The sequence below is a fragment of the Rutilus rutilus genome, assembly GCF_951802725.1.
Source record: "Rutilus rutilus genome assembly, chromosome: 1".
Lineage (NCBI taxonomy): Eukaryota > Metazoa > Chordata > Actinopteri > Cypriniformes > Leuciscidae > Rutilus > Rutilus rutilus.
The window spans coordinates 57,119,272-57,132,677 of record NC_140209.1 but is presented as its reverse complement, the minus strand read 5'-3'; the positions used below and the strand labels follow the sequence as shown (position 1 = coordinate 57,132,677).

The following is a 13,406-nucleotide window of genomic DNA, read 5'->3' as shown; positions in this document are numbered from 1 at the left end:
CGTGCGGAAGACGTCGAAAAATGACGTGCGGAAGACGTCGAAAAAAGACGTCGCCTGGCGTTACAAAACAACCCCTTCAATGGACCAAATTTGGACGTCCAAAAATTACATGAAAATGACGTCACTACGACGTCACATTGCGCAGTGGGTTATTAAGCCTATAATCCAAAGGTTCAATGACATCATCACTGAGCGTGCAGTATCAGGTTTGCAAGTTCAGCTAGACTATGTATTGCATGTGATCTTACATGTGTTGTAACAAAAAAATCGTCAACGTAGAAAATATGTGGTGAACAAACGTGTACAAGATAAAAATGACAAATTATAACAAACTGAAATAATGACGATAATTGTTTTACTAAAGAAATTAAGAATCAGTCAGGCAGTGATAGAAAAATCAGGTTCAAGGTTTTATTATTAACAATGGGGAGAGAGCCTGGCTTCAAAATAGATTCACAAACTTATCTGACTAGACCAGAGAACCTCAGATTTAAGTTACTTCTTTGAAGGGAGAGTCAATTACTGGGCCCAGCTAACTTGAGCTACTCAGAGTCAGGAGACCAGTTTGTGCAGTGGAGAGAAGAGAATCTATAATTCATCATCTGAAGAGGCATCTGTGGAGACATGCTCATATGGGTCTTCATCCTCATCCTCATCCTCATCATCTTCTTCTTCAACAACAGTTCCACCATTCCCATTTACCACTATTTGGGAGTAGGTTTCTTTCACAGCTACCAGGTCTGTTTTGAGCTCCTCACATTTTTGGAGGACAGCACTGTGCAGGCCATGGTAAGCTTGACCAGACAGTCCTGAAGGGTAGCCTAAAAATCAAATTGGGATATACAAAAAAAAGCAATTAACCAAAACATCATTATGGCAGTTTGTATGAATTATCATCTGCAAGCAGTTTAATATAACTATATGAAGTAAACAGCATTAAGAATTTAGTACTCACTCTGTGTGGCCAGGTCATCTGATAGTACACTAGCCTGGTCCTTCAAGGCCCTGCAGGTTCTTGTAAGATGAGTCCAATGTTGTTTCATTTCCTCTACAATTATAGCCTCTTCCTCAATCAGTCTCTCCAGCTGCATCACCTTGTCAAAAACCTTCTTCTTCATGCCTAAGGAAGTGTCAGGCTCTATGAAGACAAATGACCAATTGAATTAACCACCATATTAAAATACTACCTCTTAATGCCTTTTTGGGAGTAAAATCCAATAATGGTACAATTCTCTGTCCCTACAACATAGGCAACAAGTGATTGGTGTTGAATCTACAGTGTGAAAAAAAAAAAAAAGGGCGAGCCACCTTGACATTAATCTGAGGAATTAGACCTTGACTCACTTTCTCTTCAGTGTAGTTAGAGTTGGCAAAAACAAAACAGTTTAAAAATAAAAATCTAAAATTGTCTATCCCAGATTTTCCAAAACAAATGAAAAGCACATGGGCCTCTTTCCTTTGAAAGTCGGAGTTTAATGAGGTAAGTGTTTAAATGAAGATTCACTAAAATTATCAATGTCAGACTTTACATACCAGAATCCCAAGGCCAGATAGGGCTTTCTGTTGCCAGAAGGTCTTCAATCGAATCTACAGATTCTGTGGTGGTTGGAAGATCATTGTATTGGGATATGGCATTATACAGCTTTTTCTTATCCTCTCTAATCCGTCTTCGGATCTTGTGTCGCTGTTTGTTACGGTCTGCAGCAAAAAAAAAACACAGCAAAAAGAATTAAGGAGGATATGCATAAAGTTGGTCATTGTGCTAATGGACATCCAAAAGGCGCCTTACAAATTATGTTATAAAGCTCACATATCATCAGTGACTAAAAATGCAATTGTAGAATATTTTGACTACACCTCTGGTCATTTAACCATAATAAATAACCTGGAATGTGGCCAATGTTCAAGTAATGCAGGGAGTTGGGTGATGGTAACATTAGACATATATGATGTAAGATGTGATCAAATTTAAAATTACTTAGTTATAGCTATAGATATCACATTTTAAAATGAACTCCACAAGTACATGAAGGCTACTTACCGGTTACTCGATACAGATCCCTCTTTTTCTGCTGGATGCCCAAGAATAGACCTTCAATCAGATGTTGCAACGCCACTGGATCATCTGTTCTGAGGTCATCTGGTGCTGTAAAGTATTTGTGAATGTATTTGATCAGAATCATGCATTTTCTTCTATCAAAAATAGAACAATTATACCATTTCTATAAAACACCTTATACATGAAATATGGTAAAAGGAGGATTCAATAAGAAGAATGTAGTAGGAACACGAAAAAAAAGGACATCCACAAATGTTCTACCAAAGAATCTGAAAACATTTGTTCAGTTTGCTCATTTTTCAAGGGTGAATAAGTATTATAAATTTGAGGGAGAAAACTACATCACCTAAGTTTAATTATTAACTTGGCATTTCAAGCCCTTTCTTCGTTGATTTCCACTTTTGTTGTCGCGTGTTTTCTCAGCGTGCTCCCCCTACTGCTGTGAGGCGTATATTTCACAACACTGGCGTAAAAAAGTAAAATAAAAAACACACACACACACACTCACGGCACCCTCGTCTACCTTTCTACCGCTGCTCAAGTGCCTTTGTTATTATCGGAGCCGGCCAACTTTAATCACGTGGAGCTTTGTCTACCGAGGTGGGTAATACATCATACACAGTATAACCTGGAATGTGGAATGTGGAGTGTGGAGTGTGTGTTTATGTTGAATTGCCGTAAAGCAGTTTGTGTTTTTCGCTTGTTCTCGCTTCTCACGAGACTTCCTATTTCCAACTTACCGGGACATTAGTCCCCATGTTGCAAGGTTGGTTTTCCGCCTGGGAACGCTGGGGGGTGCGGGGAAAGTCACCATTGTCACCAGAACAGGTTATTTAACCAGCCAAATGATTTCTAAACGGTTTTATTAAGTTGAAATAGTAACCAAGTTCCCCTTTAAAAACACAGTTTTTAGAGAGTTCCCAATCATAAGCTTTTTAATATTGTTTGGTATGACCACTTAACATCACTTAAGAGGTCAGGTGTTAAAACACAAACCAGCATAATAATTTTTTTATTTATGATAATTTTCTATCGATAGGAGACAGCAACAAGTACATACTTACTGTCAACTGCCCACTGTCTCACATCAGTGACCCACTGTTGCAGTTCCTCATCAGACCTTTGCGTGCACTTCTTTATAGCCTCAATGTCATCTTTGACTTCCTTTGTCTTTTGGATAGTCTCAAAAGAATAATTAATGGAAAGTCACACAAACCTTCGGCAATACTGAAATTATTAGATGCTTAGTATGTACAACATATCAGTGGACTTTAGTCAATTGAAATTTAACCTTCATTGATGAAATTATTATTTTGTACTTACCTTCAAGTACCGTGTAGACAAGTACTTGTGCAGGTTTCTTTTTTTCCGCTCATTCCATCCTCTGGCATGCAATGTGATCATATCTACTCGTGCTGCAATGATGAAAGGCTTAAATGTGCTTTTCAATTAGTGGTTAGTCACAGAGTATGATGAATGAAATAAAATAATAAAATAAAAAATAAAGCAAGCTGTTTTAACAATTACAATGCTTCCAAAGCACAATACATGAGAACTGTAAAAAAGGACCACTTACCAGCCTTACTCATGTATTTTGTAGTTAGAGCCACACGGGACAAAAAGCTGTTCACTTGCTCAACTTCTTCACCAATCGTTGTGCCTGCCCCTGTTTGGTTTTTGCCACCCCACTGCACCTACAGCAAGCACACCAGATGTCCAAACTAAAAATATCAAGTTCATGGATGTCAAAATGGTAAAAGGCTTAGTTACCATATTGTTCGAGAATATACATTTACCTCACATTTTGTAGAGTGCCCCTTTGCATGCATAACTGAGAGAAATGGCTTCATCTGAGTTAAGTTTTGCATTTCGGGGAAAGCTCGAACCACCTTTTGAAGATACGGCCAATATCGACACATGATGTCAGTGCAGAAGAACTTGCAGTTTGTTTTTTTGGCCAGTTCCTTCTGCAGAAACAGAGGGTATGCAAATATCTCGCCCCTAAACATGTTCAGACCTCCAAGCAATATGCTGTGCCTGCAAACTGCCACCTCTAGGCCCTCTTCATCACATTTGGTATTTGTCTTTTTAGAGGTCTCCCTGGCTGCAGCCCATGTTGACGTTCCACAGATGCCTTTTCCATGTACCTGTAACAGTGTCATATCAAATATATATATATATATATATATATATATATATATATATATATATATATATATATATATATATATATATATATATATATATATATATATATATATATATATATATATATATATATATATATATATATATATATATATATATATATAATACACACACTAAATCCTGATTCACTGTGTACAATCCCAAATCTTTTGACAAATATCTTACTGGAATGGTCTTCTCACGAACACAATCAACAAATGTTGCTACATCTTTGTCATTAGCCAGAAAAACTCCATCAAAAAAATGGTTGTTCCTCTGCCCTACAGGAAGAAAATATGTTAATGACAAAAAAATATTCAAAAGAAATATGGACAAAATAATGTTATCAATAATCAATATTTCAAAAAAATGTCTAGACACATCTTTTTCATCAGCAGCTGACCAATTAATACTAGCACTTACCTTTTCTGTTCTATACTATTATATTTATTTTTCTGATTAAAAAAATAAAATAATACCTTGCTATGTGTAATGTAATAGACTACCTGAGACTTGTTACATCACGTGTATACTGTTGCCCTCTTGTTGGTCTGATTGCTTCTATTGTTCTTTGGATAAAAGCATCTGCTAAATGATTAAATGTAAATGTTATAATATACCCCTTTGTTTTGCTGAATCTGTATAGTTTTCTGTTTCCATCTGCAGACACAGCAACTGTATCTGGGGTGCAAGCTGGGCAAGAGAAGTGATCAATGCCGCAGAGTTTTTCTCTTTTATGACGACAATATGTCCATTCAAGGAAAGCTTTTTGGAAGACGTTGCCACAAATGTTACCACTCTGAAATTATACAAATTTGAATACAGTGACATGCCAGTAAGACTTGCATAAATGCAGAAAACAAATTACTTTCCAAGTCTTACCCTTCCAAATTGTTGTGAGCGCTGTTGTAACATTTTCACAAATGCTTGTCTTGAAAGCCCAGGTGCAGTGATCTTCAGGTCCTCAAACGATGCAAAGAGGTCTACCTGGTATATGGTTTGAAACTCGACAGTCCCTGGCCAGTAACCACTAAACAACAAGTCCACCACCTCAGGTGTCCATGATGCAAGACATGCTCTGCAATTCATCACTGGCAGGAACATGTCATAGCGACCTGCAAAGATTTCAAAAGAAAATAAATAAATAGTAAACACACTTTGGCTGCATTTACACTTGGCATTAACATGCGATCACTGTGATCCGCTCAAGCAGATCGGATAAGCCAATCGGGACACGGTGTGTTTACACCTGTCCACATCAAGTGGCTTCTGTATCTGGATAACAGATCGGATCTCACATTCCAGAAAAAAAAAAGAAGGATTGCTCCGGTCGATCTGAAGTGGTGGGTTATGCTAGCCTGAATGCCAGCCTGTTCGGAAAAATAAAGTTGTCAAGACGGGCCTTATACGATGATGGACAGATGATCAACAGTAACGTAATCATCTACGTCACCAAAGAGTGCTTGGGTTGAATTTGTTTACAACAGTGGTTCTCAACCTCTGCCATGTTTCTATTTTAACCCTGAAATGGCACACCTGATTCAATTAATTAAAGGCTTAATGAGTAGTTGACTAATTGATTAATTGACTAATTCCTGTTGGGGAATTGAATCAGGTGTGCCATTTCAGGGTTAAAACAGAAACATAGCCTGTCAGGGGGTCCCTGCAGGAGAGGTTGAGAACCACTGGTTTACAACAAAGACACCTAACGGAGCAATATCAGACTCATTTTCTGACTAGAATCTGAATATGGTGACGTCAGGCTAGGGTTCTGCAACTTTAGGGTGCAAAAGCAAACATTTCAGTATATTTGCGAATCGATGTACTTCGCACACGTCTGTATCAAAAAACCACACAGCTACGTTCACCAATTCCTGGAGAGAGGAGGGGGAGTAAAGACAGTGGGTGGGTCTTGTGTGATGTCCACCTGTGAATCCAGACACGATGGCTGCATTGCATTTACATTACACTGAGATCTGATCACAATGCGTCCTCGACTCCCTTCGAACCCGGACACACTGATCGGATAACATTCCCATCAGAAGTGCGTTTACACTTGTCTTTTCAATGTGTATGTGGACAACATCCGGATACAGGTCGCATGTTAATACCAAGTGTAAAGACAACCATTGATACTTTTCAGACATCAGTCAGCAGGTTAAGCCAATAGACAAATACAATACAAAACATTGCAAGTCATACCATTTATACAGATGAGTACAACTGATCTTCCAGCTACAACAGCCAGGTTTTGAGGGTCACAATCACAAATTTTGTCAGGTTGTGTAATGGGCAGCAAACACACTAGATGAAAGGAAAAATATATTAACTAAAATAAAAACTTTCAAGTTTTTATAAGCTTATATATAAAATATATTTATATATAAGCTTTCAAGTACTTCTTACCTTGCTCATAAATGACGTTTTGGCCACTGAGGTCTTGCACAGCAGTTGATGGTGGGAGAGGTTTATAGAACCCATCTATAAGAGTCTCTCGGTTGTGAAAAACAAAATGTTGATGCGTAGAAACGTCACACTGGCCACAGTAACGGGGTTTCGGGAAACAGTCCTTGCACCTGATGACTGCTTCTTTCAAGCTGCAGTGATCACAAGGACCATAATGCACACAGTCTGAAGCAAGCAAACTGTCAAGGAGTTTTGGCCTTGCTTCATGCCAGCGTTCTTCAGACAAGGTTTTCCTCAATGCCCAATCATGAGATGCTGCTGATCTGGGTTCGTCACAATCCATTGCATTTTGGAGTAGCTGTAGTTGTAAATCTTGCAATAAAAAATAAAATTACATTACAACTCCTTACCTGTTACAAGCTCGTAAACCAAGAGCACAAACTCACAAAACATTAAACAAGTAATCTCTCGGATATTTGTACATTTAACATTTATCATAAAATGTTGCCACTTTTGTTCATTCAGAGGGACTTTGTGAAGACAGTGATACAGTTCCGATGGTTAAAAACATCTAAGCTAAACTTACCAATAATCTGGTGTGCATCTACATCTCCAAAATGTTGTTTGGAAGTTGCAGCTTCAGATGTGCTTGCAGTTTCTAGAATTATACAATTTTAATGCAGTATCATGCAACCAACAACAAACAACCGAACAGATGCAAATCAACATGAAATGGGATTACTTATAGGGAATAGAAAGGGGAACTCTTTTCCACTGTACAGCAGCTCATATGAAAATGTATTTTACAAAATTACCTGTCTGTTAGTATAGACGGACTTCAGGGTATAAATGTCAAAGATATGTAATAGTAAGCAATATTTTTTTAGCAAACAGTATTTGGTTGAACACACTCCTACATGAAATCAACAAAAACAATTGCTTACCGAGCTCAACTTCTTGAGGGTTACTTGCAGAGGCAATGGTTGAGGCAACTGGTTTTCCAGATCGGTCTAGAGTAAAGTAAACAGAAAAAATTATTTGATTTACACAATTCTTAGTGAAAAATCAAAGGATCTAAAACCTCAAACCATACCTTTCTTTGGTTTGCGCTTCTCATAGACCAAGAATCCTTCTTGGTCTCTTTTTTTCCACCTAAGCTTATGATCAGTCTTCTTTCTTTTTTGTTTTTTAGGTGGTGTTTTGACTGCTTCCTCACTCTGTATTACTCAAACATAAGAGGTAGAACAATGACTCCGAAATATATACATTTTAAGAAGTAGAACAATAACATGATTCAGAATATAATTTATGGAAGTTGCAAAAAATACAAACAGTGGTAGTAACCAATTCCAATGATTCATTCTTTTCACACATTAGTGAAATACTGCTTAATGCAGAATGCGTGCTACTTAATTTTATACAAAATACCTGCATCTCCTCCAAATCAGCCATTATTTCCTCAAGATCACGGTGTAATTCCTCCTCCATATTTTTCTCTGGTGTAGGCTGATCAGATGACTCTCTCAGTCATTTATTTTTTAACACCTGAGGACCATAAAAAACAAAGTACACATAAAAACAAATGAAAATAAATGGGTAGTGGTTTGCAGAGGGTTTAACGTCCATGGTTAAGGTGGGAAACAACCTTGATGAGGTTTCTTTCCCTACCCAGGCAGTGCTTAAATAAATGTTTTCAATGCTAGGTAATTGGGTGCCGGTGATGCGTTGGTGATGCGAGTGTGTAAGGTCCGAAGCGGAGCAACCGCCTAGCATTAATCAACTCACCTGTCTGCGTTGTACTGCAAGAGGCAGAGATATAGTGAGATTACAGATGATCTCAATCTGATCATTCAAATCTGTTAAAATAAAGTTTATAATTAATTTATAAAAACAATACATTTATAAGAGGGTCAGTGACAATCTGAAAACAAATCAACGCAGCATATTTTAGCAAGGGAACTGTAACCAAATTGGTATATAAACCATAGAAACTCCAGGCAGAGTAGGCTCACAAAGCCAAGAGCAACAATTGTTAGAGCTTGTTGTGCTTGGCTAGCGTTGCTGGGAAAGCGGAAACATCTAACTACATTAAAGCTGCTACATTAAAATGCATACACAATATATAAATAAATGTAGTAATACGCACTCATATGCAATTATGGTTATGGCACAAGTTGTTGCTACATGAAAAGACTAACCTCCTGTTCCTTGATAGGCTAAAAAAAAACCTTTAATCTTCTTCCTCTTTGATATGACTGGAACCTGCAAGCACATGTAAAATTGTTTTTAATGTTAGGCATTTGGCTAAACGGAAATGTAGTTTCTTACTGTGAAAACAAAAAATATTAACACCATGATGTTGTGCATTAAAAAAATACACGTTTGTACACGCAGTATTATGGCATCACGTACTTAATTGGTCGACAGATTCATGGGATCTGTAGTTCTATACGACAGATTAAGCTCATCTACATTTAAAGTAATGCATATCTCGCATTTGTTTGCAAATATGGATGCGCTCATAACTGGCGATATGATGATAGTGTGTATTTGCAAATATATATCGTTCTGACAGTTCAGGGTCAGCTCACTAACGTTATCCACCAAAAGTTAACTAGAAAAAAAATACTACAGGATACGTAACGTTAAGTTAATCGAAGGGCATTGCTTTCATCGAGAATGCTCACATGATTTTAACGTCACATTTACCGTTAGGCTACAGAAAACGTAAAAAATGACCTGGCTAACGCTACCTACTTTGGGGTTCTGAGGATGTATGCGGATGTAACTTTATGAACTTCAGCTAAATCACCCAGGCCTGTCCCGTTTATATACTGTCTATGGGCCTGTCCTACCGACATCATGAGCTCTCACGTGATTCTAACGTTACATTTACCATTACAGCAAACATGATTCAGTAAAACAACACATATCACTAAAATTTACCACTGAAATAACAGTTTTATGTTAATGGGATATAATAGTAGGATATAATATAGGCCTGCCTACCACATACCTCTGCTCTGACTGTCGATCGCAATGTCACATACAGTCCTTCTCTTTAGCGACTCCAGTGGACGTTTGTGTTTCAAAACTGTAGCAATATGTACCGGGTGGTACATATTTGTGGCGCTGCAAAAAAGTGTGCAGAGGTACGTATTTCCCATGAGACCAGGTTGCATCAATGAGGAGAGAAAAACTGTCAAGTTTAGAGAGGGTGTTTTTGGTGCCGATGACAAGAAGTTCTGTTTTATCTGTGTTTAATTTTAAGAAGTTTGAACTGAACCAAGATTTTATTTCTTGTAGGCAGGTGGTGAGGGAGGAGGGAGGAAGTGTGGAGTTTGGTTTGCTGGAAAGGTAAAGCTGGGTGTCATCCGCGAAACAGTGAAATTGAATGTTAAATTTGCGGAAAATATTGCCAAGGGGAAGGATGTATGTGATGAAGAGGAGGGGCCCCAGGACAGAGCCCTGGGGCACTCCTGAGGTGACTGGAGATGGCTGGGAGCGGAAGGATTTGATAGTGATGAACTGAGTGCGGCCTGATAGGTATGACTGAAACCAATGAAAAGGGGTGTTAACAATGCCGATGGAGGATAACCTATGGAGAAGGATGGAGTGAGAAATTGTATCAAAGGCCGCACTCAGATCAAGGAGAACCAGGATGGATAATAAACCAGAATCAGCTGCAATGAGAAGATCGTTTGTTATTTTGAGGAACTAATCAACATGCATAATGGAATTGTACATATGTAAAGGGATATCTCTAAGTTCTAAGTTAAACACAAAGGATGTTTGTGTGTGTGTCTTAACAGAAAGTTTTGTTATCTCTCTGTGGGTCTGTTTGAGGCTCCCCCACAGGGGACGAAGAATGTTGGTTCCAGGTTCTGGAGTGTCTCTGAGGTGCAATTAGTGTCGTAAAAGTCAATTTGCTCCAGTCTAGCTGGAGCCAACACAAAATGATTTGCATTCGGGGGTTCAGAGTGTGAAAGCAAAAAGGAATGTGCTTAGAAAACACAGAGAGTCCGAATTTGTTAATTCAGAACAAACGAACGAATGATTCATAGCCCATATATGCTACAACACCCACAATTTACAGTTCAGTACCTTCCACCATAGTCCCCCTTCCTAAACCCCATCGAGGAGTTCTTCTCAACATGGCGGTGGAAGGTTTATGATCTCCGATCCTATGTCCAGATGCCCCTCATTCAAGCTATGGAGGAAGCATGTGATCAAAATGAACCAGCATCCATACAAGGGTGGATTCGTCACTCGAAAATATTCTTCCCATGTTGCCTTGCAAATGAAAATATAGCCTGTGATGTTGACGAGGCCCTGTGGCCAGATCCAGCTAGGCAGAGAGATGTTTAGTTTTTTATTTATTTATTCGGTACTGAACTGGATATGTAATTTATGTTACAGTATTACTGTAAGCTTACAGTACAATGGTATGTTCAGTAATACTGTACGGAAACTGGAAAATGTTTTGTTATGAATGTTTTGTTGAAATGGTCAGTATTGATTGAATTTATTTTTACACTTTCTCTGTGTAAATGCTAAAAGTGTTTTAGGTTGAGCACAGTGTGTTAACTGATTCAAACAGAGTCAGACCATATTATGGTTGTGTTTATGTTATGACAACAAAATAAGGTTTTTATAAGACATTGTATAGTTTTGACAAAAGTGTTCCATTTTGCAAATGATCTGAGGTGTTGTGCTACTTTGGTGTAGTGTTGTGCTAATTGTGTGAAGGGGTTTGAAAAAACGGGCCCTGTTTTCAAAATTGTGCTTAAGCAATTGAAAAAAACCCTAATAGCAATTAAAGTTTGTACTATATATATATATATATATATATATATATATATATATATATATATATATACACACACACACACACACACACACACACACACACAAAACCAAAGCAAACGCCCATGCATAGTTTTATTGTGGATTTGTGGCCTGTGTTCATGAATGTGTATTGGGTGCTGTCCAGCCAAAACAAACTTTGTTGCATTATTTTATTATAATTATATTATATATTTATAATATTATCACTGCTGCTTTGAAACAATCTGTATCGTAAAAAGCACTATATAAATAAAGGTGGCTTGACTTGATTTGATGAATATGTGAATAAAACAGCTGCATTATCACATAGTAATCTGTCTGAAAAGAGTTAAAGCTACAATATGCAATAATTTTTTGCCGCTAGAGGGCGCTACATTCCAAACAACAACAACGGCGTAGCTTGATGACGATGTGAAGGAGCGTGGAATGATGGGAACTGTCGTTTTAAACTCCACCGTGGATGTAAATCAGTCAGACGGGAATCGAAAAATCATGTGCATGGATGAGGCTAAGTTCTTTTTAGCGCAATTTTCCACCGGACAAAATTGCGATTGTTAACTCATGATTTCTGTTCTGTCTGTGCGCACCAATCTTGCACTTCTATCTACTCCTCAACCAGACCACCTAGAGACTTCGGGTTTTCGGCATTATGTTAAGGAAGGTCTAATCTCGGGAACGCACAAAAAAAATCCAGGAAAAGATTTGGGATTTCCTGGAAATTCCAGAAAAAATTCAGTTTTTTGCAAATTTCTCAGCAACCATTATAGCTATCGAGTTGAAACAAATTGCAATCGATAGCTTCTAAAATTTACAATAATATTAGAAAAAAAGATTTGATCAAAAATCTTTCCTTTATGCTTCAAAAATTTATTAAAACTTTATATGAAGGGAAATAAGAAAAATATTGCCTTTTCACCTATAAAACTATTGGTCAACAGAAATACGTAAGGAAGGTAGGCTATTCACAAGAGTCATGAGCACAATTAATTCCACTGAATTACGGCAAGAAATCAATGAAGGTATCGATCAAGATTTGGAGAAGGAGCAAGAATATATGAGAAAACGACAAGAGGTTGTTGCAAAATAAATGGAAGAACGTTCAGCAAAGCGACAAAAGATGGCGACATGCACACCAACGGCTTCCTCATTAGGCGTATCTGATTTCTACGATGACTCGTGGCTTTCAGAGGATGTTTTGGCAAATATCTCGAAAGCAGAAGAAGAGTTTACAAAGTCACAAGCCAATAGTCAAGCAGAAAAGAAGGAATAATCTAAAGAGGACAAAGCAGAAAAGGAAGCTGATACAGAGAAAATCGAGGATATACACGTAAAAAATAATGAGCTAATAAAAAAAAATGATGTTCAACTAGTCAAGTGATTGTGCCTTTTTTATTATCCATTGCTGATTTGATTTCAGAAAGTTCATTTGAATTTCAAGAGAAAGTTATATTCTCGAGCAACTTATTTTCTCTTTCATTTACTATCTCTTAGTGTTGTGATCTCATGACGTGAGAAAATTGCGCTAAAACACTCACTGAGTTTGTATTACTTGTTTTATAATGACATGCTTTTTGTGGCAAGGGGGGGCGTGGTTCAGCACAGTCTGTAATGGGAGAGAGAAGAGACGAGCAAGTAGGTCAAGTGCAAATGACGAACACCTGTGTCTTATGCTGTGATCCGCGTGGAGAGACCGCTTTTAAGCCGCGCGCTGGAACGAGAGAGAGACTGAAGAGAAAATTGGACGCAGAGAAAGAAAACTGGTGGATCCGAGCTCTCATTTTTGAACTGTTTTGTGCCGTCGCGGTTGCCACGGTGAATGCGCGTTGTGCACGACTTTTGTTTGTTTTGCTTTATTTTAATAAAGTATGAGTCCCAGTCACGCCGACCCCTGTCTTCTTCCTTCCTG

General features: G+C 38.0%; 1 protein-coding gene across 1 annotated transcript; it reads right to left on the bottom strand.

The window, feature by feature from the left end:
- Nucleotides 1-391: 391 nt before the first annotated feature.
- LOC311286553 (uncharacterized protein) lies at nt 392-4,521 on the bottom strand. The gene is made up of 9 exons (XM_084402758.1): nt 4,433-4,521; nt 3,856-4,206; nt 3,636-3,753; nt 3,383-3,474; nt 3,124-3,241; nt 2,042-2,146; nt 1,534-1,698; nt 956-1,138; nt 392-821 (listed from the first exon to the last, which is right to left on the bottom strand). Exons 2-9 carry the CDS (start codon nt 4,066-4,068, stop codon nt 589-591), a joined length of 1,227 nt encoding a protein of 408 aa, XP_084258884.1. The 5' UTR covers nt 4,069-4,206; nt 4,433-4,521; the 3' UTR covers nt 392-588.
- Between the last annotated feature and the right edge of the window lie 8,885 nt (nt 4,522-13,406).